The sequence below is a fragment of the Fundulus heteroclitus genome, chromosome 15 (assembly GCF_011125445.2).
Source record: "Fundulus heteroclitus isolate FHET01 chromosome 15, MU-UCD_Fhet_4.1, whole genome shotgun sequence".
NCBI lineage: Eukaryota > Metazoa > Chordata > Actinopteri > Cyprinodontiformes > Fundulidae > Fundulus > Fundulus heteroclitus.
Genome location: NC_046375.1, coordinates 18,561,856 through 18,588,561, shown reverse-complemented (window position 1 = coordinate 18,588,561; position 26,706 = coordinate 18,561,856). Strand labels below are relative to the sequence as shown.

General features: G+C 39.8%; 1 protein-coding gene across 2 annotated transcripts; it reads right to left on the bottom strand.

The window, feature by feature from the left end:
* Positions 1–20,063: 20,063 nt before the first annotated feature.
* On the bottom strand, positions 20,064–26,159 carry slc25a47a (solute carrier family 25 member 47a). Of its 2 annotated transcripts, XM_012879050.3 has the most exons (6): positions 25,976–26,159; positions 25,511–25,554; positions 25,350–25,421; positions 23,342–23,521; positions 22,950–23,214; positions 20,064–20,850 (listed from the first exon to the last, which is right to left on the bottom strand). In XM_012879050.3, the coding sequence occupies exons 1-6, from the start codon at positions 26,010–26,012 to the stop codon at positions 20,537–20,539; spliced, it is 912 nt and encodes a 303-aa protein (XP_012734504.2). In that variant the 5' UTR covers positions 26,013–26,159; the 3' UTR covers positions 20,064–20,536. The 2 variants fall into 2 exon arrangements, with proteins under 2 accessions (XP_012734504.2, XP_012734505.2); XM_012879051.3 differs by lacking the exons at positions 25,350–25,421; positions 25,976–26,159 and having other exon boundaries at positions 25,459–25,543.
* Positions 26,160–26,706: the final 547 nt, after the last annotated feature.

Sequence of the window (26,706 nt, the reverse complement as noted above, 5' to 3'; positions counted from 1 at the left end):
CGAAATGCCTCGTAATTTTAAAATGGCTTCTTTGCCTTCCCTTAGGTTATGTTTTTTGATATCAAAATTTGTTTGATAATGTGAAACATACCGCAAGTGTGGAAAAACAGAGGAAATTTGTAATGCACTACATAGGATTAGCCATCTGTTTATGGTGCACCACACCTCTCTTCCAGTAATTGCTGGCAAACGCAGTCCTGAACAGTACAAAGCAAGTTTGGAAAACAAGTGTGTAGTTCATTTAAGTGAAAAAAGAAAGATCCTTTTAACTTTAAACTAGTTTTACACTGATGATATTTGATGCCTCATAGCCATCTTCTCACATATCCTGCTGTGTTTTTCTTTCACAGCGGGTTAACTAATCTAACATAATATCTCTGCAATTTATGGGCTTTGTGCATGTGTTTCTTAACGACATTTGGGTTGGTGGTCTCCTAATGGAAAAAAAAGAAAAAAGAAAAAGAAGTGAAGTCACAATGTTGGCAGAGTGCTCGTTTCAAAATAAACCCCTGTATGTTCAAACGCAGCAGCTAGATAAACAGGCATATTGAGCAACAGAGCAGAGGTTAAATAAATGAGAACGGAGAGATGGAGGTTCACTGAGCGGATCTAATGCAAGCGGGGCTGACCCCCAACACAAAATAATTCAGTCAAAGTCAATCAGTGTGGCTTCTTGTGTTTGGCAGTGCCAAACCGAAATGATGGCCACACAATTAAGATTCATAGGGGCCCCAACATTTGTTCTCTTGTTCCTATAAAGGGTAGGACAGTAGGATATGGACTGAAATCTGTCAAACTAGCAAAAGAAGTAGGGGGGGTTAAACTATTTGCGGGAACAGATGCAGTGCTGGAGAATGTGCTGCCTTTCTTTGCCTGTCAGCAAACAGGCAAAGAAAAGCAGAATCAGTTTTATGACGGGCCTGCTGTGTCAAGCCTTTGTTTAATTAGAATGTCTGCTTGTGTGACCCTTTTACTCTTTGGCATGTTGAGGTCTTTGAAGACCAGAAGAGCCGAACATTTCTATAATGGCACACAGAACATTCTGTACAATGTTTGAGGCGGTCGTTATCCTTTGTAGCCCCTAAAGGTACCACATCGCTGGCACGACAATTTTTTTTTTTTATGTAGATAAATGGAGCAAATGAATAGCTTTCTTAAGTTTGAGTCTTTCATCTTGATGCTTTTAACATTTATTTGTATCTTGTGCAGTTTTATTTTTTCTAGGTCTAGATTTGAGTCCAGCAAAGGCTAATGTGGCTGACTATGTAAAGGTGGATTAAAATACTGCACAGAGGGACAAAATTGTTAACATCCCTGATAAACATGTGTAAAACGCCTTTAAATAAATCTGTCTTTTATTTCAGAAGCCTAATCGTGCACAGAAAGATTTAGAAAAATCCAGTCTGAAATACAGTCATATTCAATAGAATATGTATTTCTAAGTTGGTAATCCTATTCAAAAACACATTTTGTTATACTGGGTAAAATCGTCCTTCCTTCACGAAAATAGTCAGTACGTTATGCATTCAGGAAAAGGAGGTTAGAAAAAACCCATCTCTGTAGGAGCTGCGAAGAGCAGTGATAATTCGATGCAGATATTGTTTCCTATTAAGATATATATTTGCACTATACAACATCACTGGTGTACAGAAAAAAGCCTTTTTGGTCATGGGTGAGTTTAGCAGTAGACTATTGTCTTTGCGGGGCTATTTTGTGTTGTTGGTGTGCAATGACAGATTTGTATCCAAAAGGCCTGTGATCCATTTTAGTACTATTTGTCATCACCTTAATCATTATCCAGCCCAGTCTCACTGAAAAACATGTGATATCCACGTTGGTCCACAGGGGGGAACGTAGTACTGTCACAATTTGGCTCCTCACTACGTTTCAGTCCAGCGTTTTGTTTGGCCTCTATTCATTTACATTGGCTTGCAACCAGGTCACGTGACTATCAAGTTTTCCCCAGCAAAAAAAAAAAAAAAAACATGGCTGCCGTTGCCCCTGGAAACGTAAACATTTAAGCAAAACTGCGTTTATATGCATTTAGATTACATTTCTAGCGAGAAGTATGGATAATATGTTCATAATCTTTATTCAAGAAACCTATATAACCTTTCATTTCTTAGTTTTGCCGAAGAGTTTCTCAGAAAGATGTGAGGAAGTGACATTTCCTACCTACGTCACCGAGATTCCGGTACATATGAACAACATTTAAACAAAACATCTGCAGTGGCGTGCACTTTGATTACGTCTCTAATGCAAAGTATGCACAATATATTATAAGCTCCGTTCAGGGAACTAAGACAACCTTTCCTCTCTTAGTTTTGCCCAATATTTCAGTGCATCTCAGAAAGACGTGAAGCAGTCACGTTGCTAGGAGGTTGCCAGGGACGTAGCCAGTTACGTCACTGACGTGCAGACCTCTGCATTCATAAAATTGAACATTTGAGAAAAAACATCGCAGTTCTGTGCATTTTGATGACATCTCTAGCAAAATGGATGCATAATATATTTATAATCTTCGTTCGGTGAAGGTAGACAACCTTTCATTTATTAGTTTCGCTGAAGGTTTCAGTCTCACGTCTTCTACTGCATGTAGGTCGGACCAAAAGCGGGGGTGCATTCCATTTACTCTATATCCATCTGCCCTATTTATAGAAGGAAATGCAACATTTAAAGATACAAATCTATATATTATCTATATAATTTAATATTTAACTTAATTTCTAATTTAATTGATAGCAAGAAGTATGCTGTAGGGTGGATGGTATGTAATATATCATATGAGATGTTGGAGAATGTTCCAACATCTCACTTTCTGTATTTTTCAATGTCATGAAATATAGCAAAGAACTAAGTGCTGTGTTGTTGGGTAAAGGAGGTTGAACATCGTATCAATAACAGAGTTATCATATTTATACCCCTTGTCATTTTGTTGAAAAAAAACAAAAAACTATTACCTCTTTAATGTTGAATTTTTCACCCCCGGAAGAATGTATTTAGATCCGAATTTGCATCTCTACAAGGGTGCCAACTAATTTGTCCTTGTCTTTGCTTAATTTAACATGTGACATCTCTGTATGCTGATATTGCAATAACAGCTGGTTTGTTGTAGACATTATCATCCTCTAGTCTTTCTTTCTTTCTTTCTTTCTTTCTTTCTTTCTTTCTTTCTTTCTTTCTTTCTTTCTTTCTTTCTTTCTTTCTTTCTTTCAATTCCTCTCCTCAGCTGTCCTCCATCTAAGTCTTCTTCCTTTTGAATTTATTTTCAGGAGCACACTTGCTTTACCTCGCAGTCTGCTTCAGAAGAGCCTCTTTGTGGCAGAGCACAGGAAAGGCCTCCTCATGCTCTTATGTCTGGCGTATTATCTATTTCCCCGCTGCGCTAGACACAATGTTCTTTTACACTCAGTTGCTTCATGGTCATCTGAGATGTCTTCATTGCTGCCACTGTGTTCACCTCTTTTCAATCCTTTTCAAACATTGGCTGTTTTTCTGTTTTACTGCCAGACATCTTCAGTACTCTTAAATATTTTACTCCGACGTTACAAGAACTGCCCAGATTCCCTATAGGTAACACTAATGGTAAGATTTTGCAACAGGCCTATATGTGTCAAGTATTATTTTCTCAAAATCTACACACCATAAGAAAGGAAAGTAGTGATTAACACAATGTAAAAATACAAAATCTTAATATTAGTTAGCTGATGTATGCAAGTTTTAGTCAGACACATTTTAATGGTCTTAAATCAATGGGGTGAAACTATATCCTCTCCCTCCCACTTCAGAATGACGATCTGGATGCACAGACTCCTTCAAGACAAGAGGATTTTCAAGAACTTCCATCCGACGTTTAAAACAGCACATTAAAGTTCTTTTAATGTGGACAACACGTGCTTTTTACCTCTGGTTTACACATTTAATGAACTCCTTTCTGTGATTTTTTTTCACAGTTTCTTTGCTTTTTCTCCGTGGTCGACAATGTTAACCATTAAATAACATTGATCAGCAGACTCATTTCATTTTTAACTTAAACACTTAATTTTTATCCGAGTATGCCTTATTATCTATTATTAATTGCACAGTATTTTTTTCTCTTCTGCTGTACAGCTTAACTTTAAATGTAGCTTTTTTTCATATTAATTAATCATGTGTGTGAGTCTGGTGTCTAGGCCCACCTGTTTTTGCCACTGTCACATGCAAATGTCCCTACTATAGGGCAGTAAAGGTATTTCTATTCTATTAAACATAGGTAACAATGGTTTGAAAAAAGGCAGTATTCTTTATGCCTGAATTTAAATTATCTGTTTACCTTTTTGATCAATGTGTAATTGGTTTATTGTCTATTTGTGGACTAAACAAACTAAGAGTTTAACTTAGCCTGTTTTATATGAATAGTGATGGAGCTTAAGCGGAAGTTCAATAGGGGGTTTTCACTGACGTCACTGGCCAACTTCCGGTCCGCCATATTGGGTGGCACACTTCCTTATCTCTAGTTGTCGTACACGTATTATCGTATCGCGAATGGATAAGTACGCCAGCGGGCTAGAGCGACCAGATAAGGACGTATATCTGAGGAAATGTTCCGTGATCGACCATATGGACCCCTATGCCCTCCACGGTGCCTTGTTTAGCCGTAATCCAGATGCATTACCTGGTGTTCGGTGAAAACCCTCTGCACACTCTTGAGGAAATGAGAGCTTACAAGGGTCTAGAGGCTCACAACCAGTTCACATCTGGTTATGTACATCAAGGAAATCGCCATCATACGTGGACGGGTGAGTTTTAATAAGATGGTAAAAATTTAAACAATCCGACGCAAATGTGTTGCATGCTTCTGCGGTGGCTGGCGGCCGGCGGTGCGCGTAGGCGCTTGGCTGCAGGGCCGATCGACGCCGCTCGTGGCTTTAATTATTTAAGCAGAACAATGACCAGTGCAAAATTAAGTTGTATTTACCGTATTGGCGCCGGTAGGAGCTGCAGATCATAAAGCCAGCAAACAGTGGGAACACAGTAACTCGTTCAAAGGTAAGCTGTGCTCAGACGGGCTCTGGCTCATGCTAACCGTTAGTGCTAACAACCACTCGCGCATGTAATGTACTTTTAACTTGCTGCTATGTGTTTCAAAGGTTTAGAACACACTCTCATTGACATCGGGATACTGTGGAAAGTTATGTTCGGTCGACTTACAGCCGCGATCCAAGCGAGCCGACAACTCTTTGTTATCTCTGTAACTCGTTCAAAGGTAAGCTGCGCTCAGACGGGCTCTGGCTCATGCTAACCGTTAGTGCTAACAACCACTCGCGCATGTAATGTACTTTTAACTTGCTGCTATGTGTTTCAAAGGTTTAGAACACACTCTCATTGACATCGGGATACTGTGGAAAGTTATGTTCGGTCGACTTACAGCCGCGATCCAAGCGAGCCGACAACTCTTTGTTATCTCTGTAACTCGTTCAAAGGTAAGCTGCGCTCAGACGGGCTCTGGCGCATGCTAACCGTTAGCGCTAACAACCACTCGCGCATGTAATGTACTTTTAACTTGCTGCTATGTGTTTCAAAGGTTTAGAACACACTCTCATTGACATCGGGATACTGTGGAAAGTTATGTTCGGTCGACTTACAGCCGCGATCCAAGCGAGCCGACAACTCTTTGTTATCTCTGTAACTCGTTCAAAGGTAAGCTGCGCTCAGACGGGCTCTGGCGCATGCTAACCGTTAGCGCTAACAACCACTCGCGCATGTAATGTACTTTTAACTTGCTGCTATGTGTTTCAAACGTTTGGAACACACTCTCATTGACATCGGGATACTGTGGAAAGTTATGTTCGGTCTTACAGCCGCGATCCAAGCGAGCCGACGACTCTTTGTTATCGCTAACAATTGTTCTCCGTGGTTGCGCCTCCAGGCAGGAAAGCGGTGGAAAATTAATCTGTTTCTATGTTTTTCCCATGGCGATCATGTGTTGCGCTGTTACAGCCCACAATACAGCAACGGTTTACCATGGTTGAAATCAAGTTAAGGTAAAATTAATCAAATTAAAACACGGCTGAGAGAGGGAGTACAGTACGCGGTAGTAATAGGCAGTAGAGGCGGCGGAGGCAGTCAACATGACAGCCGCGGAAAGTAATAAGTCATAACGCCCAAGCCCTATTATTAATATATTCTTCTTACATGTTTTAAATACTTAACAGTTAATTACCTGTGACAAAGTGAGCACCGCAGACTCTGGCGTATTCCAGCTTAACACCGTCCAAATCGGACCTGGATATCCGTGTCAGCCATAGGTGACGGCATTGTTCAGACAGCTGTTTTGTTTTTTCACACTGATTCACTATTACGGCTGGTAGGCGATAGAAAGAGCGTTGATCTCCACCTCCACGGGCCGTGCAACCAACCATTAAACACGTTTTCCCCATTGTTCACTTCCAATACTGCCTAAGGCGTCATACAACGCAGGTCAACGGTGCGAAACGACTGCCACCCAATATGGCGGACGCGCTGAGTAGTCACGTGAGCGTGACGTCAGCTGAAAACCCCCTATTGAAGAAACTCTATTGCCTACCTCCATCCAATCAGAGGCTCATCCGCCTCCGACGCAAGCCAATCAGCATCCTGGGTTCATCTTAAAAGAACTTCAAATCCACGTCTCAGCCTTCTGCCTGGCAAAGTGCAAGCAGTGGTCACACAATGTCTGATTTGGACTCAGATGGCCCTGATTCAACCCACCTCCATCCCCTTCTCCACCATCGTAGGAAGCTCCATTTGGCTTTCCCATGGTGCTCCTACAACCTCGTCCCTATCAGAGTGTAATTCCTCCTGGACTCTCATGGAATTCCGTGTTACATCTCAATCGGTCCGGCAAAAGACCGCCATGTTGAGCCTGGTTCTGCCAGAGGTTTCTTCCCAAAGGGGAGTTTTTCCTCTCCACAGTCGCTTCAAGCTTGCTCATCATGGACAGGTTAATGCAAATCTGTGTTTATCCAAGTTGGACATCTATCTTTCTGGGTCCCTGAGTGAAGCATTGGTATCAGCTCTCGCAGTCTACTGGACCTCATCAATACAGCTCAAGTAGATCATCTCGTAAATCAACCTCTATGGACTAAACCAACTTTGTTTATCTCCACTCCACCACCAGTTTCAGGCCTGGGGGAAACATCCCTATTCTCATACACCTGCTTATGTACATTAAAGTATAATTCATCGTTAATGTTTCCTGCCAAGGTCTGAGCGCCAAAGTCTTTCAAATATTGTATTAATAAAATTCTTCTAATTGTCTTTTCTTTCCGTGTGAGTTTTTCAGATTGAATTAAGTTTTGTAATCTAAAAAAATCCAGAATGTAATATAAAAGTGAAACTTTATGCATTTTTTGTTTGTGACCATTTTTACTACAGAGGCCGCTGTACTCTTGATTTTAAGTCAACCAGAAAGGGCTGGGCTTTTAATAGTTTGATCCTAGAACTTTTTAGCTGCATATTTATTGTTGTTATTCAAGAGAGAATTGCATTACAGCATTTTTTCCTTTCTTTCTGTTACTCATAAAATAAGATTAAGTAATTGTCAGGGTTCAGTTTTTACCTGTTTCACCTTGGACAGTTCTAGCACTTTCCATCTCCCATACAGCCCCGATTCTACTCACCATAGATCTTCTCTACCTGCCGTCACTCGTGTCTGCTTGCAGTCCTCCAGCTTCACCTGTGTCCGCCTGCCCTCGCCTCTCGCCTACCTGCCTGTGTTCCCTCACGTCTGCCTTCTCCAGCTCCACCGCGTCCGCCGGCTCCAGCTGTCATCTCCACCTCATTCAGTCTGGCACAGAACTCTAGTTCTCCTTATCCATACTCCGTAATCTTCAATAAAACTTTGTTTTAGGCAAAACTCTGTGTGTGGCTGAATTCAGCCTCAATAACCAACCCTTGACAGTAATGATGTGAAAAATCTGCAAATTGTCAATTTTCAGTGTAATAAAAAAAAAATTGTCTTACTAATTTTAACCGACACTAAAAGTGAAAGGTTTGGCCTAATTCACTGTTAGAAAGTAGGAAAATGTTTGTCTTTTTATAGGGTATGTAAACATCTTGTTTCAAGAGCATCTTTAGAAACAAATTTGAAAACTGTGCACTTTTAAGCCGATGCATTATGAGAAGTTTTTAATAGCTTTCCTAAACCTGATTGACCTGTTGCTGGGATGGCATATTAAGGCTGCCCTGCAGAAACTCTGGTTCAAGCACATACAATTGTCCTGATTTAGGTTCTTGTTTGCTTTGCTTTGGACTTTTCTGGACTTTTCCTCTCAGCCTGTCACCTCTCAGCCACCAGTCGTCATCATCCAATCAGCTCAGCCTCCCTCCAGCCACCACCCTACTCTTGATCAGCTCCACCTGTTGCCACTAATTAGTCAACTCGGCTCACCTGTCAACATAAACCTGCGTCAGCCAACTCATCCCTGCCAGAACGTCTTTTCTCGTCTTGTGTGATCTTATCTAGTGGTGCTTTGACTCTATAGTTCTTATGTGCTCAGCCAGCGGGACTCTTCTGGTAAAGGTTTCCTTTGTCTGCATGCGGCAGTTCTGTTTGTTTCCCTGTGAGTTTAAGCTGCCTGCTCTGCCTGTTCTGGTGGTTCCTCGGTCCACATCGCCTGTTCTGGTCTGTTCACTACCTGCATCCTCTGTTCTCCTGCTCATCCCTGCCTTCCTACACCATCTGCCAGAACTCATCTGTTCAAGTCTGGTTCTGCTTGCCTGCCTCAGCTGTCACTAATCATCCTCACAATAAACCTTTTAAAAAAAAAAAAACGTAACTCTGTGTCTGGCTGAGTATCGGGTTCACCAGCAGTAAGCATTACAACAATATGTCATAGATGTTTTCTCCTTTTGGATTCAGTCTCAACATCAGCAAATCCCTTAACTCCAATGACTCAGCTTGGTACCTGAAACACAACACAGTATTTCTACATTGCTCACATCATACAAGGCTGTGTTTGTGTGCAAAAGCTATACCGTGTTTCAGAAATGGGGATGATTTGCAAATGAGCAGGTGCAGCCTTTAATGTAACCCGAAAACTTGATCGGGTGTTAAAAACAGACCCAGAGTGAGATTAAACCCTCTTACTCCAAAAGCTTTCTATGTGTTTACGGCCATAAAAATCTCAGAACTGTTTTTTTCAGGGTATAACGGCTATAAGGTTGTATCCAGCTGTTATGTATATATTTTAACTCTGCGCAGATGCTGTTTGGTTAAGCGTGTGCGCAGTTGTTTGCTGGGTTAATATCACGCAGACAGTGATTGACCATGCTGTTTATCTGCACCTTTTTGTATTTTAAATACTAACCAGGCTCCGCTCTCTATCCAGGCTTTCATGATGTGCTGCCTTTGGCAACCAGCTGCATTATAAAACAAGATTTTTGGCTCTTGCTGTGCAATTATGAACTCTGTGGATTCCTAGTTTTGCTCACATGTGTTTTCCAAAAATATCCATATTTATTCATTCCATTTTTTTTTTGTGCAGTCTGATATGCTCAAATAAAAATCTTCCAATCCTAATCAACAACTAATTTGTGATGTAGAATTTTCTTTATAATATGCGCAGATCATTTTTCATGTGCTTCTTTAGTCCTTGTTGAGGAGTATTATTCCTGTCATTCTAATTATGGATAGCACATGGCTCTGCCACAACTAAATAAAAATATGGATTGTACTCGGTTGCTTGAACAATCCACACAGTCTGTTCCCGTCTTTGTTGTGAGGGTGCTTAAGAGGTCTCTGCCTAAATACCATTTGATTTATAATTGTGTTGTGTGCGGGCTGTGCAGTGCACCACATTTTGTTTAACACTTGCCACATTTTTTTTTCTGCTTCGACTGCTTGTGGTCAATCTGTTTGTTAATCCTTTGGCTTGTTAACAGCATACTTCTTATGGTTTTATCGGTTTGAGTCTAAGCTCGGGGGGTAAATAAGCCTCCAAAGAAGGGAATGTCTATGACACAATCGGTTTTGAGATTTTTTTTTTTATATGATTGTCTAGAACATCTGTCTGAGCTCCTATGTAAAAAGCCTTTTTCTCAAATTCATACTTGGTGTAGACAAACTTTAAAATACATGATGGACAAACAGATGCAGTTTGGTCAAAATTGGTTAAATAGGAAAAGAAATCCTCTTAAGGGTATAGTTCACAATCTTGAAGTGATGGCCTAGTTTGAGTTTTTGTGTTTTTTTTATGTTTTTGTACTTCTATTCAGGTCTCTGCTGCTGTTCAAGCGCTAAAATAAAAATATATATTTTTTTGACAATAAGTAAATGTTTTGTTGGTGGCTAGAAGATGAGCCATTTAAAAAAACCTTATTACGTCACTATCGGAGGGCACCCACACCCCAGGAATCCCAAGCCACCCACACCTAGCCACCCAAGCGGAGCTCTGCCCACTTCATCGGCTGGGTTTACTGCTGTATGCGTTGTACAAGGGCCATTCAGCATGAACACATTTTGTCAGTTAGCACAAGTTAACGGCAACAATAGGCTACCGATTGCCCTGTGTCCATTTAGAGACGTACCATTCAGAAATCCTTGCTGGTTGTGCAGGAGTCTCCATTTCTTCTTGCTCTGGGTCTGACTCTGGGTCAGAAATTCACTGTTGTATCGTTATGCTTCTCTTTGCAGGCATTTTCACAAGATTGGGGTTATTTTTTATCCAAACGTGAAATTATTTACTGGAAACACTGTTTTGGTTTAATAACCATGGAAAATTGGGTAAAATAAATTGGCATTCTGAAGTAAGGAGCATCTAATTAACCACTTCAAACAGTGACAAACAAAACAAACATTAAAATCATTCTCATATATCCATATTCACAGGAGGATACAAGATTTTTTTTTTAGAACTGAGTTGCTAAAAGTTAAACATCTAGCTTTTATTTTGAAAGGTCCAAGCCAGCGTTGCTTTTGTAGGTATGCATGACCTACAAAAACCCAGTGAGGCCTTGTTTGACGGTCGATTTCGAAGTGGAGGCTGGCTTGACGTCAGTAAATTTAGACACTCGCCTTCTCAATTTACTGCTGCTGGTGGTGCATTATGGGATACCTCGCTGGGCCAAGTCTGCAGAAGGATGCAACAGTGCATCCTCAATAAACCTGGCTTCTGTTGATGTTCTACAAGTACACAAGTACAGATACGCCGCCGTCTGGGGCAGCAGAAGAAGAGTTGGCGCTGATGTCACTGCAACGCTTGGAAATGCAAAATCAAATTGATTTATGTTGCACTTTTTGCGTGAGTGGGCATGAAAGCGAAAAACCAATTTCCTCTTAGTTTTCTATTAAGTTATGTTACACAATGCGCAGTCTTGAGGAAGATAATTAGAATGCAGTTCAGATGATCTATTAGTAATTTTATTAATGAGTAAAAAAAAATTCAGCTTTGTCTTTGAAATGAAAAAGCAGTTTGGATTATTGAAAAATGCAAAACTTCTGTCAAAAATGCAGCTGCATTTTGAAAATGAAAAAGCATTGCATTTTAGTTAGAATATTGAGACACATTTGCTTCCATATTATTCAGGATAGATCTGTTCACTATTTGACTCGTACCAGTAAACTATTCGAACATTACCGCTCTGCTCGCAAGACAACAAGATGGCGACGCGTGCATCTAAATTTAATAATTTAACATCATTTGTACTCATTCTGAAAGGAGCTCAATTAGGCGGAAATGCCGGGGGAGAAATCGCGATATCCGAGAATGATTTTGTGCAAAACATGTAATGAACATGTTGTGTATGGCCCACAGACCTATCCTTGTTTAAAAGGAGGAATTATAGATCCCTTGTAAAACAACTTAAATTTCAGAACGTCACAAAGATCAAATGTGAACACTATGTTATGAACTTTGAAACTGTCCCCATCTTTTCATTAAAGTGATTATTCACACTGAGCCTGAAGATTATCTACGAGGGAAATAGGAATTGGTTTTTTGCCCCACCTGTGAACTTCCTAATGTTTAGCATTTTTGAGAGATTTTATTATCATTGAAAATCTTGCTCTCAAAAAAAACAAAAAAAAAAACAAACAAATAAAAAAACTGTGCTGGTGGGTGAAGTTTGTAAAATTCTTGATGTGGGGTGGCAGACTGCACAAAACCACTCCAAGGGCCATAAATGCCCTGTTGATAGCATCAACCCCTGGTTTAAAGGGGTTTAAACTATTGCTTTGATTTTGGCCCCTATCAAACCTGTTGTTAGTTTCAGCCCCCAGGACCAAATTATCTTGATTTATACTAAACGAAGATACTGAGAGACTCATGAACTGCAGGTAAGATGTTAACTGCTTCTATACTTTTAACAGAAGCCCACTTCAAAAGTCCTGAAACATCCCTTTAAAGTTAAACTTTTGCTTTCCTCCTGCACCCAAAGTGCAAGAATTTCATCATCCAGGATTCCTAAGTGATGAGAAAGAGGGAGAACATCTTTCTGTTTAACATTTTATTTCAAGTTCTTCTATTTCTATCACATTGGTTTTTCTTGATGAGATGGCGTTGGAGCCAGAAACTCGTTCGGGTGTTTGCGTGCAGCTTGCCTGGTCTGAAACCTCACCTATTGCACCAGACCTGTCAGAGCTAGCAGGCGATTACGAGGGCTGTAATGGAGTTAACCTGCCCGCCTTGTCAGAATCTGCGCTGGGTAAAAACGGGGCAGCTTCTCTGGACACACTGTGCCATGTTATTGCGTCTTTACATCGACTCTAGTGGGTAAAAATACTAAATCTATGTTAATACATTAACAGTTTAATTTAAGTGGAGTTAGTCAAAATGCATGATTTTGTGTTAGGTCTGGTTTTCAGGTTCGGAATCTTTGTAAAGCCAAATTAAGCAGCTTTGGTATGAGACCTCCATCACCCTAATTTATCCAGATTAGTGTAATACATTGTTTTGGCTTGAATAAAACTAATGATTGAGCATGTGAATGTGGACTCATGTGCAACTTCTCTATCTTTGCAAATAACTATGGCAGTTTGTTAGAACAAGTGCTCTTTCTCATTTTATTTGTAATAATGATTTGACTCCTTATTTTCTCCCTCACTAAAAAAATATGTCATAGTGTTTCCCATAAATCAGTTATCCTATTCCAAAGTTATCCTGCTTCCTCTGCAGATTAAGACCTTCTGTGCTGCAGCATAAGACCTTTACTGCTACGCAGTCAACAGGTAGGCTACATGTGAAACAGTCCTGAGTTACATTATGGTTTTGCTCAACATTATATTTGTGGAGAAATATTAAATAAGAAGTCCCAATCAGTCTTATTATGATCAATCAAATTTCAGTTCTGAAAGATGAAACGAGTTTTCTCCTAAGCAAGTGATCCTTGTTGCAAATTTTAAGAAGCAAAGAAGATCCTGAATGTTTATCTAAATGAAGAGTTGTTTAATCAATCTAATTATTTATATGCAATCAAGGATTATTTCAACTACACTCAGCTCTATTTCCTCTTGATGTACTTAAGAGAAAATACAAAAACAAACCAGATCAAACAAAGCAGCTAATCTGAATTCTACAATCTCTCTCAATGATGGAAAGGAAAACTTTTTTTTTTAAAGAAATTCAAGACAATTTCAAAAGATTGTATAAGCTGATTGATGGTTCAACATTATGAAGCGATTTCTACTCTTTTGTGAGTTAAAACAAGGATTTGACCACTTTGATTTGACATATTGGTATTTCTTATACCTCAGGGGCGGAGAGTGTTGGCGAGGACAAAAAAGGAAAGCAAGTCAAGACGTTAAACCACCTGGACATGTTAATTTTTTTGCAGCACCAGCAAATGGCTTTAACAGAAGAAGTAGAATGGAGAGTCTTATGTTTCTTCTTATCTCTGTCTCTTCTGGGGACAGTGTAGTCACATGGGGCTCATCAACCAATTAGAAGTGGACTTAAGAGAAATGTCTGGTCACAGTTTGCTACTCAGACAAGAAGAAGAATGGGGTTTATTGTTTCCACTTACCAGATTCCTGAAACTCAGCGAGGACTCAGGAACGCAAACGCCGACCCTTGTAGAAAAAATACTGCCAACTTGGAATCATTTTTACTTAATTAGAAAAATACTTTCCCACATTTTTTTGTTTTGTTTATGACAACCATTTGAAGTTAGCAGATCTTGGTATTAATTTTCATCAAATTTCGAAATAAGAATTTTTAAATGAACTCTAAAATGCACATGCAACCAGTGGATGGAGTACAGAACAGGGATGTGCTGTTTCTTTGAGGACTGGTTAAGAGACGTGCAGCGGCGTTTTTGACCACCTGCAGATGAGAGAGCAAGGACTGACTCGCTCAAACATATATCTATATCTATATCTGTATCTATATCTATATCTATCTATGTATAGGTATAGATATAGATATATAGATATTTATCTATAGATAGATAGATATTCCTTTGCTTTCTCCTTTGTTCCTCTCCATCCAGCTTGTTCATTGCTACTCATCCTTCTCTTTTTCTCTTTCCTCCCTCCCTCCCCTCCTTATTTCCCCATATTGATGCCATCTGAGGTTGCAGGCCCAGGCTGCCGTAGAGGCAGATTTACCCAGCAGCACACGTCACTAAAAGGGGAGCGGAGAGCTCCCAAAATAGCCCAAAACAGCATTTGGTAAAACAGGGTCCAAGTGGTAGGTACCAAGGACCAATTCTGAAAACAAAGTGAAGCTCTTCTGGTATTTTCTGAATACCAGCCGTTTACTCGGTGACCTACACAAGCCACGCTGATTGATTCACTACATTTCGACTGTACGCATAATCTAATATATCTACTTTTGCTTCATAGTTATTATATCTTGTAACATCCACAAGAAATACTTAAGACATTGCTTAGACCAAAATTAATTTAATAATGTATTCTTCTGACATATTTTACAAAAGGAATCCAGTTTCCAGGTAAAACAACAAAACAAATATCTCCATCCGCATCAAGGAGGCCCAATAGTATTTATGTTCCTCATCTTATTATGTGACTATTCCAGGACTCCTGTGATACTTCTACTAACAGGTATAAGTTTATTGAAATGGCTCAGATAATATCATTTTTGATAGAGACAATCATTATGCATCGTTTTCTTGGTTCACATAAAAAAGACTGTGGGTTTAATTTGAGTATATCAAAAATAAACAAACTTAACAAACTAAATTAAATTTATTTTTGTCTGTGTATTCTTTTTGTGTTCAATTAAAAATTAGTTTTATGTAAGAGTAGTATCTAACAATATATGCCCGTCATCTTAGAACCATTAGCAATTTGAAATGTTTTCTTTAACCTAAAAATATACGTCTTGTGGTCATTATGATAAAGCAAACAGTGCAAACAGGGGTATAGAACTGACAGGGCATTATTCAATAACAAGCCAATAAGATGAAATGGTTGTCTGAAGCAGGACCAGATTAACACTTTGGCAACAATATTCAAGAACCACTTTAAGGGAGAGTGGAGAAATTACCGATTTTCTGCGCAAGGGCTCCGGCAGAGAGTTTAATCTGAAGCGGGAGATAACCAGACATCCTGTGTCCTTATTGCCCTCCAATACCTTGGAGTTAGGATGCAGTTAAAAATGAAAAATAAAGTCGTAAAAGTAACAGAAAATATACAGAATTTTTTTTTTTTTTTTTACTATTCACTATAGAATGTAAATAAATACAACAAGAATGGCAAAGCTGCTATTGCCATTAAAAAGTGAAGCATTTAAGACCTGTCAGCAAAACATAGTGCATGTAAACACCTCAGACAGGACACGTGCAGTTAAGCTTTCACTCTACCTTTAGCTCGGGTCAGCTTAACCTGTTAGTCTGTGGATGCCGCCCGGAAACCTTCAAGATATGAATGTTTTTAAGCCCGGCTGTTATAGTCAGACGCTGCTGGTTTAAATGTCTCACAATATCTGTCAAAGAGTCCTTTAAATGAGGGTGATTTTACTTTTATGGTCTAGAAATTCAGCACCTTTTAAGAAAGATCCTGCAATATTTATGATTTTTTTTTTTTTACTTTAAATAGTACGGCAACATGCACGCCGGTATAGATAATGGTTGGATGGAACTTTAAATAGCAATTGATCTATGAAACTTTGAAATGTAAGCCATGTTTTTTATCTCTTAGAAGATCACATGTGAGACGAAAATGTCTCCCTTCTTTAAAAACTTTGTTGTTTTCCTTCTCCTTAACCTGTTTCCCTAAAGAATTACAAATGATTCCTTTAACTTAATATTGGGCTATGACTCCTTTGGTCAAAACCCTGATAGACCAGTTACTGTAATAAAAATGTGTCTTAATTAACTTGATTAATATTATTTAGTGCTATTTTATATTTCGTTTTGCATTCCTTATCAGACGTCCAATTCATTTCAAACCTGAATATTCTGGCTACATCAAATCTTTCCAGTCACTGCCACGCAAACGAAACACACGAGGGCCCCCCCCTCTTGAATCTCTGTTGTTTTTATTCCCAGATTCTCTGCGACAAAAGCGGCGAGAAATCTATTAAAAACAACTGCGACGAGGTGTCACTCGGTTCTGGTCATTTCACAAGCGGAGAGTCTGCAGCTTTATTGAATGAGATCTATGGATGCTTGTATAATTGTGGGCTGTTTTGGATCCTGAGAAAAAAAAAACAAAAAAAAAAGAGACACAGAGGGTTTAATTAAAAGCAGCTAACAAAGACAACATTGAAGGGTTTTTCTCGTTTCACAGTACGCAGTGCTGTTCCTAGAATTCCAGCGAGTCTCCCATTGTGGAGGAGCCTGGTTTATGGATCCCGGCGCTGGCTTGGAACTGCAATAAAGGCGCAGGGCTCAGCAGACCCTGCTCCGCTTTATGTATGGCCAAACAGTTAACCCTTGCGTGTGAAAGCCTGTGAACTAACGTGACCTCGTATCATCACTCCTTTTGAGCCGCTTCTGATGGAAACTGTTATCCTCCCCCAGTCGCGGGCTGTGTCTTGAAGTTGTGTTTACACGCAGCCTAATGAGTTTTACGTGTGTAAAAAAAAAAAAAAAAAAAAAAGCATATGCTCGGCTTCAAACCATATGATGCACTCCTTCGGCTGTTCTTCACAGCGTTTGAATCCAAGAGATGGCCTCCGAGCTGGAGCTCCTGGGTTCTCTCCCAACCGTACCCTCGCTCGTTCACTTAGTAAATTTGTTGTTCAATTATATCATTACAGTTGACTTCTTTACAATGGTTCTTCAAGTGCTTCCCATGAGCCAATTACAGATGTAAAGCCCGACGAAATACCCACTTTAACACATATTTCACCAGGAGTCAGTTTCTCACGGGCTCTCGGAGGAAAAAAAGAGACGAATGGAGTTTTTTCGTAGTAATAACGTTTGCGGGCCACTCAGAGTGATTGCGGTTTCATTAAATCGGCTCTTTAAATATATTTCCAGGATCCCCCTTGATGTAGAGTCTGATGGAGTAAACTGTTTTAGGCAAATAGCAGGGCTGTTCTCTTTGTCCCAGTTTGGGAGAAATCTGAAAAGATGAGCAGTGGGTTTAGGGAGGATGGAGCTGATGAGTTGCTCTTCAGGTAAATAAATAAACCCCAAGAGAACCTGAAACCTCAGCACGGCGCCCTCCACATTTATTTATACCCCCCCGGTAAGGATGTATGGAGCCTCAAAGTAAATTCACCTCTTATTGCAGCAGCATAGTTTCATTATGTCATTATCCTCGCTGTACAATATAAACCTGAGTCTGTGTCTAGCCTTGTTTGTTTGGTCTTTTTTTTTTGTTACTCTGACTGAACGTCTTTGTAACCTTTTGCTGATTTTCGGTGTTCACAGCTTGGACTTTTTCCACATTTTGTCTCATAATAACCACAGACTTTCTATATTTTATTGGGCAGAGCGACACAAATTAGTGCCCGTTTTTCACTATATAAACAAATCTGTTCACTAAAGGCTTCAAAGGTTGGTTAGAATACATAAGGGAGCGAACCACATGACAAAGACCAGGGGACACTGCACATAGGTCAGGTTGACAATGTTGTTGAGAGGTTTAAAGTAGGGTTAGGCCATAAAACAATATCCCAAGCTTTCAACACTCTCACAAAAAAACTGCTCAGTTCATCGTACGGTGAATGACAAGACTATGGCACAGATGCAAACCAACCAAGACTTGGCATTCCACCTGAACTGAGACCCTGGGCAAGGACAGCATTAATCAAAGAAGCAGTCAAGAGGCCCATTGTAACTCTGGAGGAGCTACAGCTCAGGTTGGAGAAACTATCTAGGGGGAAACCATTATCTGTGCACACCACAAATCTGTCCTTTGAGGAAGAATTTCAACATTGCTCAGTTTTTGAGAGAAAGCCCTCGAGTTTTCCACAAGCCAAGACCCTGAACGTAATCATGGTGGTGGCAGCATCTCGCTGTCAGGATGCTTTTCTTTAGCAGGGACAGGGGAGCTGGTTAGAGTTGATGGTGGAATGGATGAACGAAGGGAGATCCTGGAAAAAAAAACCTGGTAGACGCTGCCAAAGACTGTAAACTTGGGCAGAGCATCCACCGGGACAAGGGTCCTAAACATACGGCCAGAGCAGTGCTGGGATGGTTTAGATCAGAGCATATTCACGTGTCAGAATGGCCCCGTTAAAGTCCAGACCCAAATCAGACTCTCTCAGAGTATTTGGAAATCTGTTTTTTTAATTCTAGAGGAACTTTGAAGCAGGTGGGGTGCAGCAGTGAGGTTCTAACAGGTGAATAAAAACCTTGCCTGGTCCAGGGATTCCCTTATTCAACTGCAACTTTGGATAGGGTGAGAATCTGGCACAATCAACCCCAAAACATTGATCTACACTGCCTCTTATCTACAGTTCAGGCCAGTCCTGGTGGAGAATATTTTGTTGACTCGTTTTGGGCCTCATAGAACCATATACGCCTCATTTAAACCCCATATCTCACCTGAGAGTTAGTCCTGGTTATGACCATTCCTGTATGACCAACCTTTGCCCATCTTCTGATGGCTAATCGAAACATGCGCCATGCGACAAAGCTCAAATCCGTACAAACTAGTTTCTTGAAAATGACTATGAGTTCAATATACTCCAGTGGCTTCCAATCCCCACGCTCAATCCAGCTTTGGGATGTTCACAGTCACATAATAGACGGGCTGTAGACGAATCTCCAGCAAATGTGCGATAATATGGACCAAGATCCCTGAAGAAGCTTTCCAAAAAAGCTACTCTATAGGGCTGCAGAACATTGAAACATCTTGTAATGGCAATGATCAAGATAAATATTGTGATTACAATATAAGGTGTAACATATATGTCCATTTTCTTCATTCCTCTTGGGATATATTGTGCATCACTAACATATGCCATGAAGTTTAGGCAGTTCAGAAAGCAAAAAGGGGGTCTATCTCGGTACTATCCATGTGTACCTAATAAAGGGGCCAGTGAGTGTAGGTGCAGCTAATAACTGAGGAATTGTTAAAATCTTGATTGAAAAGAGAAAATATTGACAACTAGCAAGTTGGTCACAGCTAACAGACATCCTAAATATTGTTCTCAACAAGACATAAGACAAGATTAAGCATTCAGATCCCTCATTTGAATTGCAATAGGCAGAGTAAAATCCTCCATAAAGTCATTAATTATGCTGTAAAATAGTATGAAAGTATGCGGTCTGGGAAACTGCACTTCAGTACAACACTTGGCACGGCTTTTCTCTCCACTGTGGTTATTAATGTGTGTTGGCACGGCTCGGTTGCTGCTCCTTTTATCCTCTGACTGAAAGATATCTGGTATCTGCAGAATCTTCGTCAATCACAAACTAAACGTTCGCTCGCTGACATCATCGATAAAGTGTACACGCGTCAATGCATTATCATTACCTTTACCATTGAAATTAATGAAGAGGTCCACAAAGTATTGTCAAGCTTTATTGCACAAAAAAAAACAACAAAAAAAAAAAACATATTCATCATAGTTCTAAAAAAATAAATAACACATTGCATTTCGTTGTTCTGAGCATTTGAAAGAACCCTGGCTTCCCTCTACCTCTGTAACTAAACCCATTCCCCAGCACCAGATAACGTGTTGCTCCACTTGTCCAAATGAAAAAAAAATTATTTTAACTGATTTCATACATGAGTTTATGAGAGTATTTCAATATGTTTGAGTCGCTTGTAACATTCTGTTTGCAAAGAAGCGGCGGAAGTGAAGCAGGCTGCTTGTATGGGGACGGACAGCTCGGCTTCTCCTAACTGTGCGCACAGCGGCCGATTCCAGATCCTTATTGGTTCTGCATGAAGTAAAATATGTCTCACTTTATAGAAGATATTTGATGCACTGTTCTGCAGGAGAACACAGTTAACAGACTATGCTGTAACAATCAGGTCAGGGAGGCCACCTAGTGGTCAGACGGAGAAATGTACAATCTGCTTCCAGCATTGCTTTTCCCGGCCACTTGATATCTGATGCATTTTTATGGAAGTATGATATGTAACAGCTTCACTGTGCAAACAATCCCTCCTGGAAAACGGCAGCAGGACCGGGAACGAGCGCAGTCTCTCCTACTCCAGTCCTATGTGAGGCGAGTCGACTCTATCCGGTGCGGTTTGAAGAAAAGCAGTGAGGACCTCGTAGGTGAAAAACACCACCATGTTGACCGGGAACGCGCGCAGACAGTTGATGCCCAGGCTCCTGAAGAAAACCGCAGCCCCGTCGGCTCTCGCCGTCTCCACGATGCAGTGGAAAAAGCCCCTGTACCGCTTCAGGCCTCGCGCGCCGTCCATCTGCAGGCGGGCCTTTATCACATCCATGGGCGTTCCCACGGTCCATCCGGCTATTCCCGCCACTCCGCCGGCCAGCATCACACCACTCCAGTCTAAGAAAAAACAAATGATTATCTTCACTCAAAAAAAAAGCAAACTGGGTGTCTGTTACCTTATCCTATGTCTAACATGTAGCTTCTACTATATAAATTCACGTTTTGTGGTTGAGCAGTTTTAAAACATGTAGTTTTAGCATAAAATGCAACAATTTAAAATTTACCTGAATAATTTATGTTAAAACAACCTAATTTTAATGGGTTAAGATCGCAAATCAATACGACTCCAAAGCAGTAGGTGACAGTAATGTGCACATTCCTAGTAGTGCCCCTCTCTTGAAGGCCATGGTCAAAGGTGAGTGAGTCCCCGACACTGAGCTATATAATACACTGGAGTGCTAATCGCCCGCTGTTAGAACGAGTCGCTTTGAAGCCACCAGCCGCCATATTGGTACTCCCTATTTTCCACCAGTAACTAGGGAATATGTGCGGTACAGCATCAAATAACGAGGATTTTTTCATGTTCAGGGGGGGCCTAAAACTTTTAAAATGTCAAATGCCATATACTTTTATTACTTTTATGTTATAAAACTGGTAAGTACGGAGAAAGTCATGTGCTGAAATATTTTGCATTTATTCATTTAAATATATATATATATATATATATATATATATATATATATATATATATATATATATATATATATATATATATATATATATATATAACATTTAGAAATATATAAATAACAATATACAAAAACATATATTTACATATATGTATACATATATATATATATACATATATACATATACACATACTTATATATGCATATGTATATATTTAATATGAATAACATGTAAAATATTTCAGCACCTAATTTCCTAGTAGTTGATAGTGTTAGTACATCCACTGACTGTAGAATTACCTGTGAAACGTTTTCACTCAGCCAGAAAACTGCTTGTTGTTGCAACCAAATCCTGTGAGATTCTGTGAGAGTAGGGAGTAGCAAGATGGCGGCCAGTGACTTCAGTTTTTCGGGAAATTCAGCACTCCAGTGTATTATATAGCTCATTGGTCCCCGATTCCGGCTGGCAAAGAGGAGTCGTTATTTCGAAAAGAAATATCACGTGTGATATGTGTCAGTTGTTCAATGGTTTTGTCTGTGTATAGGAATGTATGTTGCAGATTGATTTCTCAAAAGCCACTTGAGCTTTCATGGCTACCTAGAAGAGTCCAGAAATGTTCTTTTTCTGTAGATTTGTTTTACTGACATGAATCCATTTTATACAGTATGTTGATGTTGCATATGAGATGTTAACTGGGGGGCAGGCTCGACAGTGGGCCCCAATTTCCTAACTCAAGAGTTACAACTTTTGCTTGTCTATCTGTTGTTTTTTGTTTTTTTTACAGACATGACATGATGTCGGACACTGAAGTTTCAGGCTGTATTGTTTGCTGTATTTTTACAGCAACAGTCATAGTCAGTTTTAAAGTAAAGTGATTCCAACAAATACAATTTGCTTTGTGTTTTTCTTATCCAAACTTGACACCAGCTGGGGGTATATAGGCTGACATTTACATTTTAAATAGCTGAATATGTATATGTTAAAATATGATTTATTTTCTGAATAATTACTATTATGTTCATTTTCATATGATAAACGTAATCTCTCACCTAACTTTGTTTTGTTGGCTCAGCACAATAAAATCATGTACTGTAATATTTAAAAAAAATAGTTGTAACTACCCTATTAAATTAAGTAAGTCATAATCCTATCATATAAGTTTAAATGGCATAAGAAAATTACGTTAGTATGTTAAATTTGCCCATACAAATCTAGTTGGACTGACCCCTGGTAATTAAATAACAGTAATGCAAATACATAATGTTGACCCAACATATTTACATTTTGTTCACTCAACAAAATTGCTTCTCGCTAAATGAATGCGTTTTATTTAGGTGGAAATTATTTCCATAATTTTATTACATTCTGGAAACAAGTTATTTTTTTTGAGCGTTGGCATGGTATTTTTTTTTTTTTTTAACAAGAGTTCCTACATTCTGATGTGATTCTGGGACTTTATTCGCATACAGATAACCACAAAAAACAGGATGCAAAGGTGCTAATATAGGGACGCTGCCTTCACTCACGTAATTTCTCATTGCTGCCACCTGACATCCATTCCGACACGGTCGCGTAGGTCAGAAAGTAAGTGGCGTACGACGGGCCGTCCCTCAGCATGAGCGGCAGGGCTCCTCTGTAGAGCCCCCTGAAGCCCTCCTCTTTGACGATGCTGAGCAGGCAGTGAACCGGTCCGTGGTACTTTGGTCTGAGCTTCCCGGCTCCTTCCCGCATCGACTCCGTCTGACACTGCAGACGGACTTTCACTATGTCACCCGGGGACATCACTGACGTCTGCGGGAAACAGGTAAGGAGAGGATCAGGGGCAAGTGAAGCTAAACGCATGCAGCTCATCTAAGGCTACAAGTGAAATTAAGGTTATTATGACACAAGCAGTTGTTTGTGGGCCGATTTCTTTTACCTGAGCTACGCCTCCAGCCAGCCCAGCCAAGAAGACCTCCAGTTTGGTGCTTGGGCTCCTGTCAGCTCCCCTGGCCTGCTTCATACACTGCAGGCAGTTCCTGTAGGTGCCAAACACTACCGAGGAGGTCAGAGAGACCGTGGTCAGGGGTAAGGACATGCCTTTGAAGAAGCCATGCACCTGATGAGAAAAAAAAAAAAGCACAGAAAAGCACACATTTTTGGTTATTTTGACAATTATTCTGCTCTCCTTTTTTTTTTTTAAATAAATGATGTTACAGCAAAAAATATTCTTCTCTAGATTAAAGTCAGGACTCTGACTGGTTCTCTCCAAATTTTTAATAATATCAATTCTAGACAGTCAGAAGAAACGTGCTGATGTACTATAAAAGATTACTTTAAACTTTTAAACTATTGGGAGTATGAATAGTTTTGAGCTTGATTGTCAGACCCTTACATACACTTTATTGGAACTCCTCTGTCTGAAATCACATTTCTAATTTTCTGTTTTAGGTCAGCAAGGATTGCCATTGTTATTCTTTTAAAAATAATTCCCTCTTATTATTTTTGGTATGACGCAAACAGAAATAACAGTACCACTTTACTATAAGGCTCCCTTCACAGAGGTTTATAAATGGTTTGTAAACATGTTATAATTTAATCTGGAAACACTTTATAAATCATTATTCACAACTGTTTATTATGCATTAATAACGATGAGAAAGAGACAAAACTGACCAGTTTCTTGCCAAACAGTGAGCCAAATCTATATTTTGCTAAAACATGTATACATTCAAATTCATAATATTTCATCGAGAGTTGGTATACTAAATATTTCAGTCTAAATTACAACCTTGTAAGCTCAATAAGCATTTGTTAGCGTAACTCTTTACCGTGTAATATTCTGCTCTATAATAATGTCCACAACTACCAAAGGAAGCCTTCTTGTAAAGTGTACACCATGACATAAAGTAGAATATTACATGGTACAGAATTATGTTTACAAATGCTTATTGAGATTTTAAGGTTGTACTTTAGACTGAAATATTTAGTATAGCAACTCTAGATGAAATATAAAGAATTTAAAACAGTTTTAGCCAAATATAGATTTGGCTCACTATTTGGCAAGGAACCGGTCAGTTTGGTCTCTTTTTTGTCCATTTTTTGCCCTTTCATAATGCATAAATAAACAGGTATTAATGATTTATAAAGTATTAACAGATTAATGAATAACGTAGCTACAAACCAAGTATAAGCCTCTATACAGAGAGCCTTATTGTAACGTGGTACAGTTATTTCTATTTGCATCATACCAAAAACCATAAGAGGGGAATAGCTTTAAAAGATTTTCTTTACTTTATTCAAACTCAAAGGCAAGTATTTGGTAGAATTGCCTTTCAGATGAAATTACTTTGGTCAAACATTTTGCAAGCTTCTCAGTATAATGTTCTGAAATCACGGCCCGGTCTCCCTCGCAGAACTGGTGTGACTGAGTGAAGTTTGTAGGCCGCCTTGCTCCAAAGGCACCGCGTCACCGTCTTTGAAAAGTCCAATGATACCCAAGCTTCACCGCCTTCACAGTCGGCATGGTCTGCTCTCCCTCAGGAGCTCCTGATACCCGAGTCAACCCATCTTCTTCGTCATGTTTTCAGTGCCAGAGGAGACAAAGCAGCCCCAAAGCCACCACCACAGCTTGGGTTCTTATCACCGTATGCCACATTTTTCCTCCCTTAGACACACCACTGATCCATAGACTTCAAAAGTCCCCGTTTTGAGGGTTTCAGCGCTCCACAAAACAGAATCCCAAAGCCTTTTAGGCTCATTTATATAGCTGGGAGCACATTGGAGCAGACTTTTCTTGTACTTAGTTGTCGTACAAGCTGTTAGTAGCTTTCTTTGTCTTTAATGCTACATAGTTTGTAGCATCAAATGTTAAATGTCGAACGTCTCAACCATCCCACTTAAAAGGTGCTGAGTACTATATGATACCCTACAGCATTTGGACTTACCCCTTCTTTTGATAACGTCTCCACTGCACACTGATACACTCCAGTGAACTGCTTCTGAGTTTGGATCCTGACCTAAAAAGGTTAAAGATGATATAAAAAGGGGTAATACCTGCAATCAAGGGGCAGGCGTGTGTCATCTCAGCGGCTAAGCCTTACTGTACCTTCACAGTGTCCAGAGGGAAGCCCACAGCGACTCCACATGCCCCTGTTGGTTCACATCAAGGACAGCACAGACAGTGATGACCAAGGTCCTTTTTTTTTCTAATGTTCATAGTCCCTTCACTAAACATCCCAATCATATGCAACAGAGGCATATATACTAATAGGACAGACCTATACTTGAGCGAAACAACAAAGGCTGTACGTTTTAAATTAAGCTACTTATTGGCTATTACGTTTAAAAGAAGCAGTAAGACAACTTTCATTTTATTTTTGTCTTCGGGTATAAAGCCAAGCCTGCGGTAGTCTTAAAACCCGTTTAAAACAAAAAGTACAGACAGACGTTAAGTCATAATTATAATCTGATCCCAACAGCTGTCGTTACACAGTTATGAAAGTAGGCGCAGAGCGGCTAGATATTTAGCAAGTGCCCCGATCAGATGCTAGACAACCTTTAGCTTTATTACCTGCAGCCGATCCAGACAAGAAATCCGCGATGTGCATCTTGTCACACGCCGAGTGACCAAGCCATGTGTGCACCGGGAGCTCTCGTTCGGTAACCTTGACTGTTTTGCTGTTACGTGACAGCCGGTGTTGCGTCGCATCAAGCTACCCGCGTCAAAACGTGCCAAACCACTGAGCCAAACACCGTTTGCGCTTCTACAAAGTGCTTTACGGTCAGGAAATACCGTTGTGGTGCGTTCAGGTCAGCTCGTACATTATACAATCCCAATTGAAATCGCCCCAAAATGTAATTCGCTACTTTGCAAAAATAACATCCCTGATGATTTTTGAGTTGTACATTGTTTTTATTTAATGATTAAATCTGGCCAGACCAGAAAATGTCATCATAGCCCTAACCTGAACCAACAAGCACAGTGTCTTTCAGGCATTTTGACTATAGCAATTGACTGAACGGACGCAGAGACTTGAAGAACGAGGACTAAATAAGACAGAACCTAATATTTAAATTTCCTTAATAAATTTGACTGCTAAACCTATTGATATTGTCAGAAGGAATAAGTGTAGATAAGCATAGGAATTAAAGACTTTGTACACTGCTCAAGTCACCAGTCTTCTTAGCCACAATAAGCCTAACCTCAAGGGGTGCTATGGTGCTAACTAGACCATAAGATTGACCTTCTTGTTAATTGAAAATTCACACATTCAAATGTCCTGCACTTAAATAGTTAGAAAC

What these genes read in the sequence shown, in the direction of transcription:
- slc25a47a (XM_012879050.3), bottom strand. Translation starts at nt 26,012, where the DNA reads ATGCACATCGCGGATTTCTTGTCTGGATCGGCTGCAG. An exon ending in TCCCTCTGGACACTGTGAAG is followed by an intron (nt 25,422 to 25,510) that starts GTACAGTAAGGC and finishes TAACCTTTTTAG; the next exon opens with GTCAGGATCCAAACTCAGAA. An exon ending in TGGCAGCAATGAGAAATTAC is followed by an intron (nt 20,851 to 22,949) that starts GTGAGTGAAGGC and finishes GTTTTTTCTTAG; the next exon opens with ACTGGAGTGGTGTGATGCTG.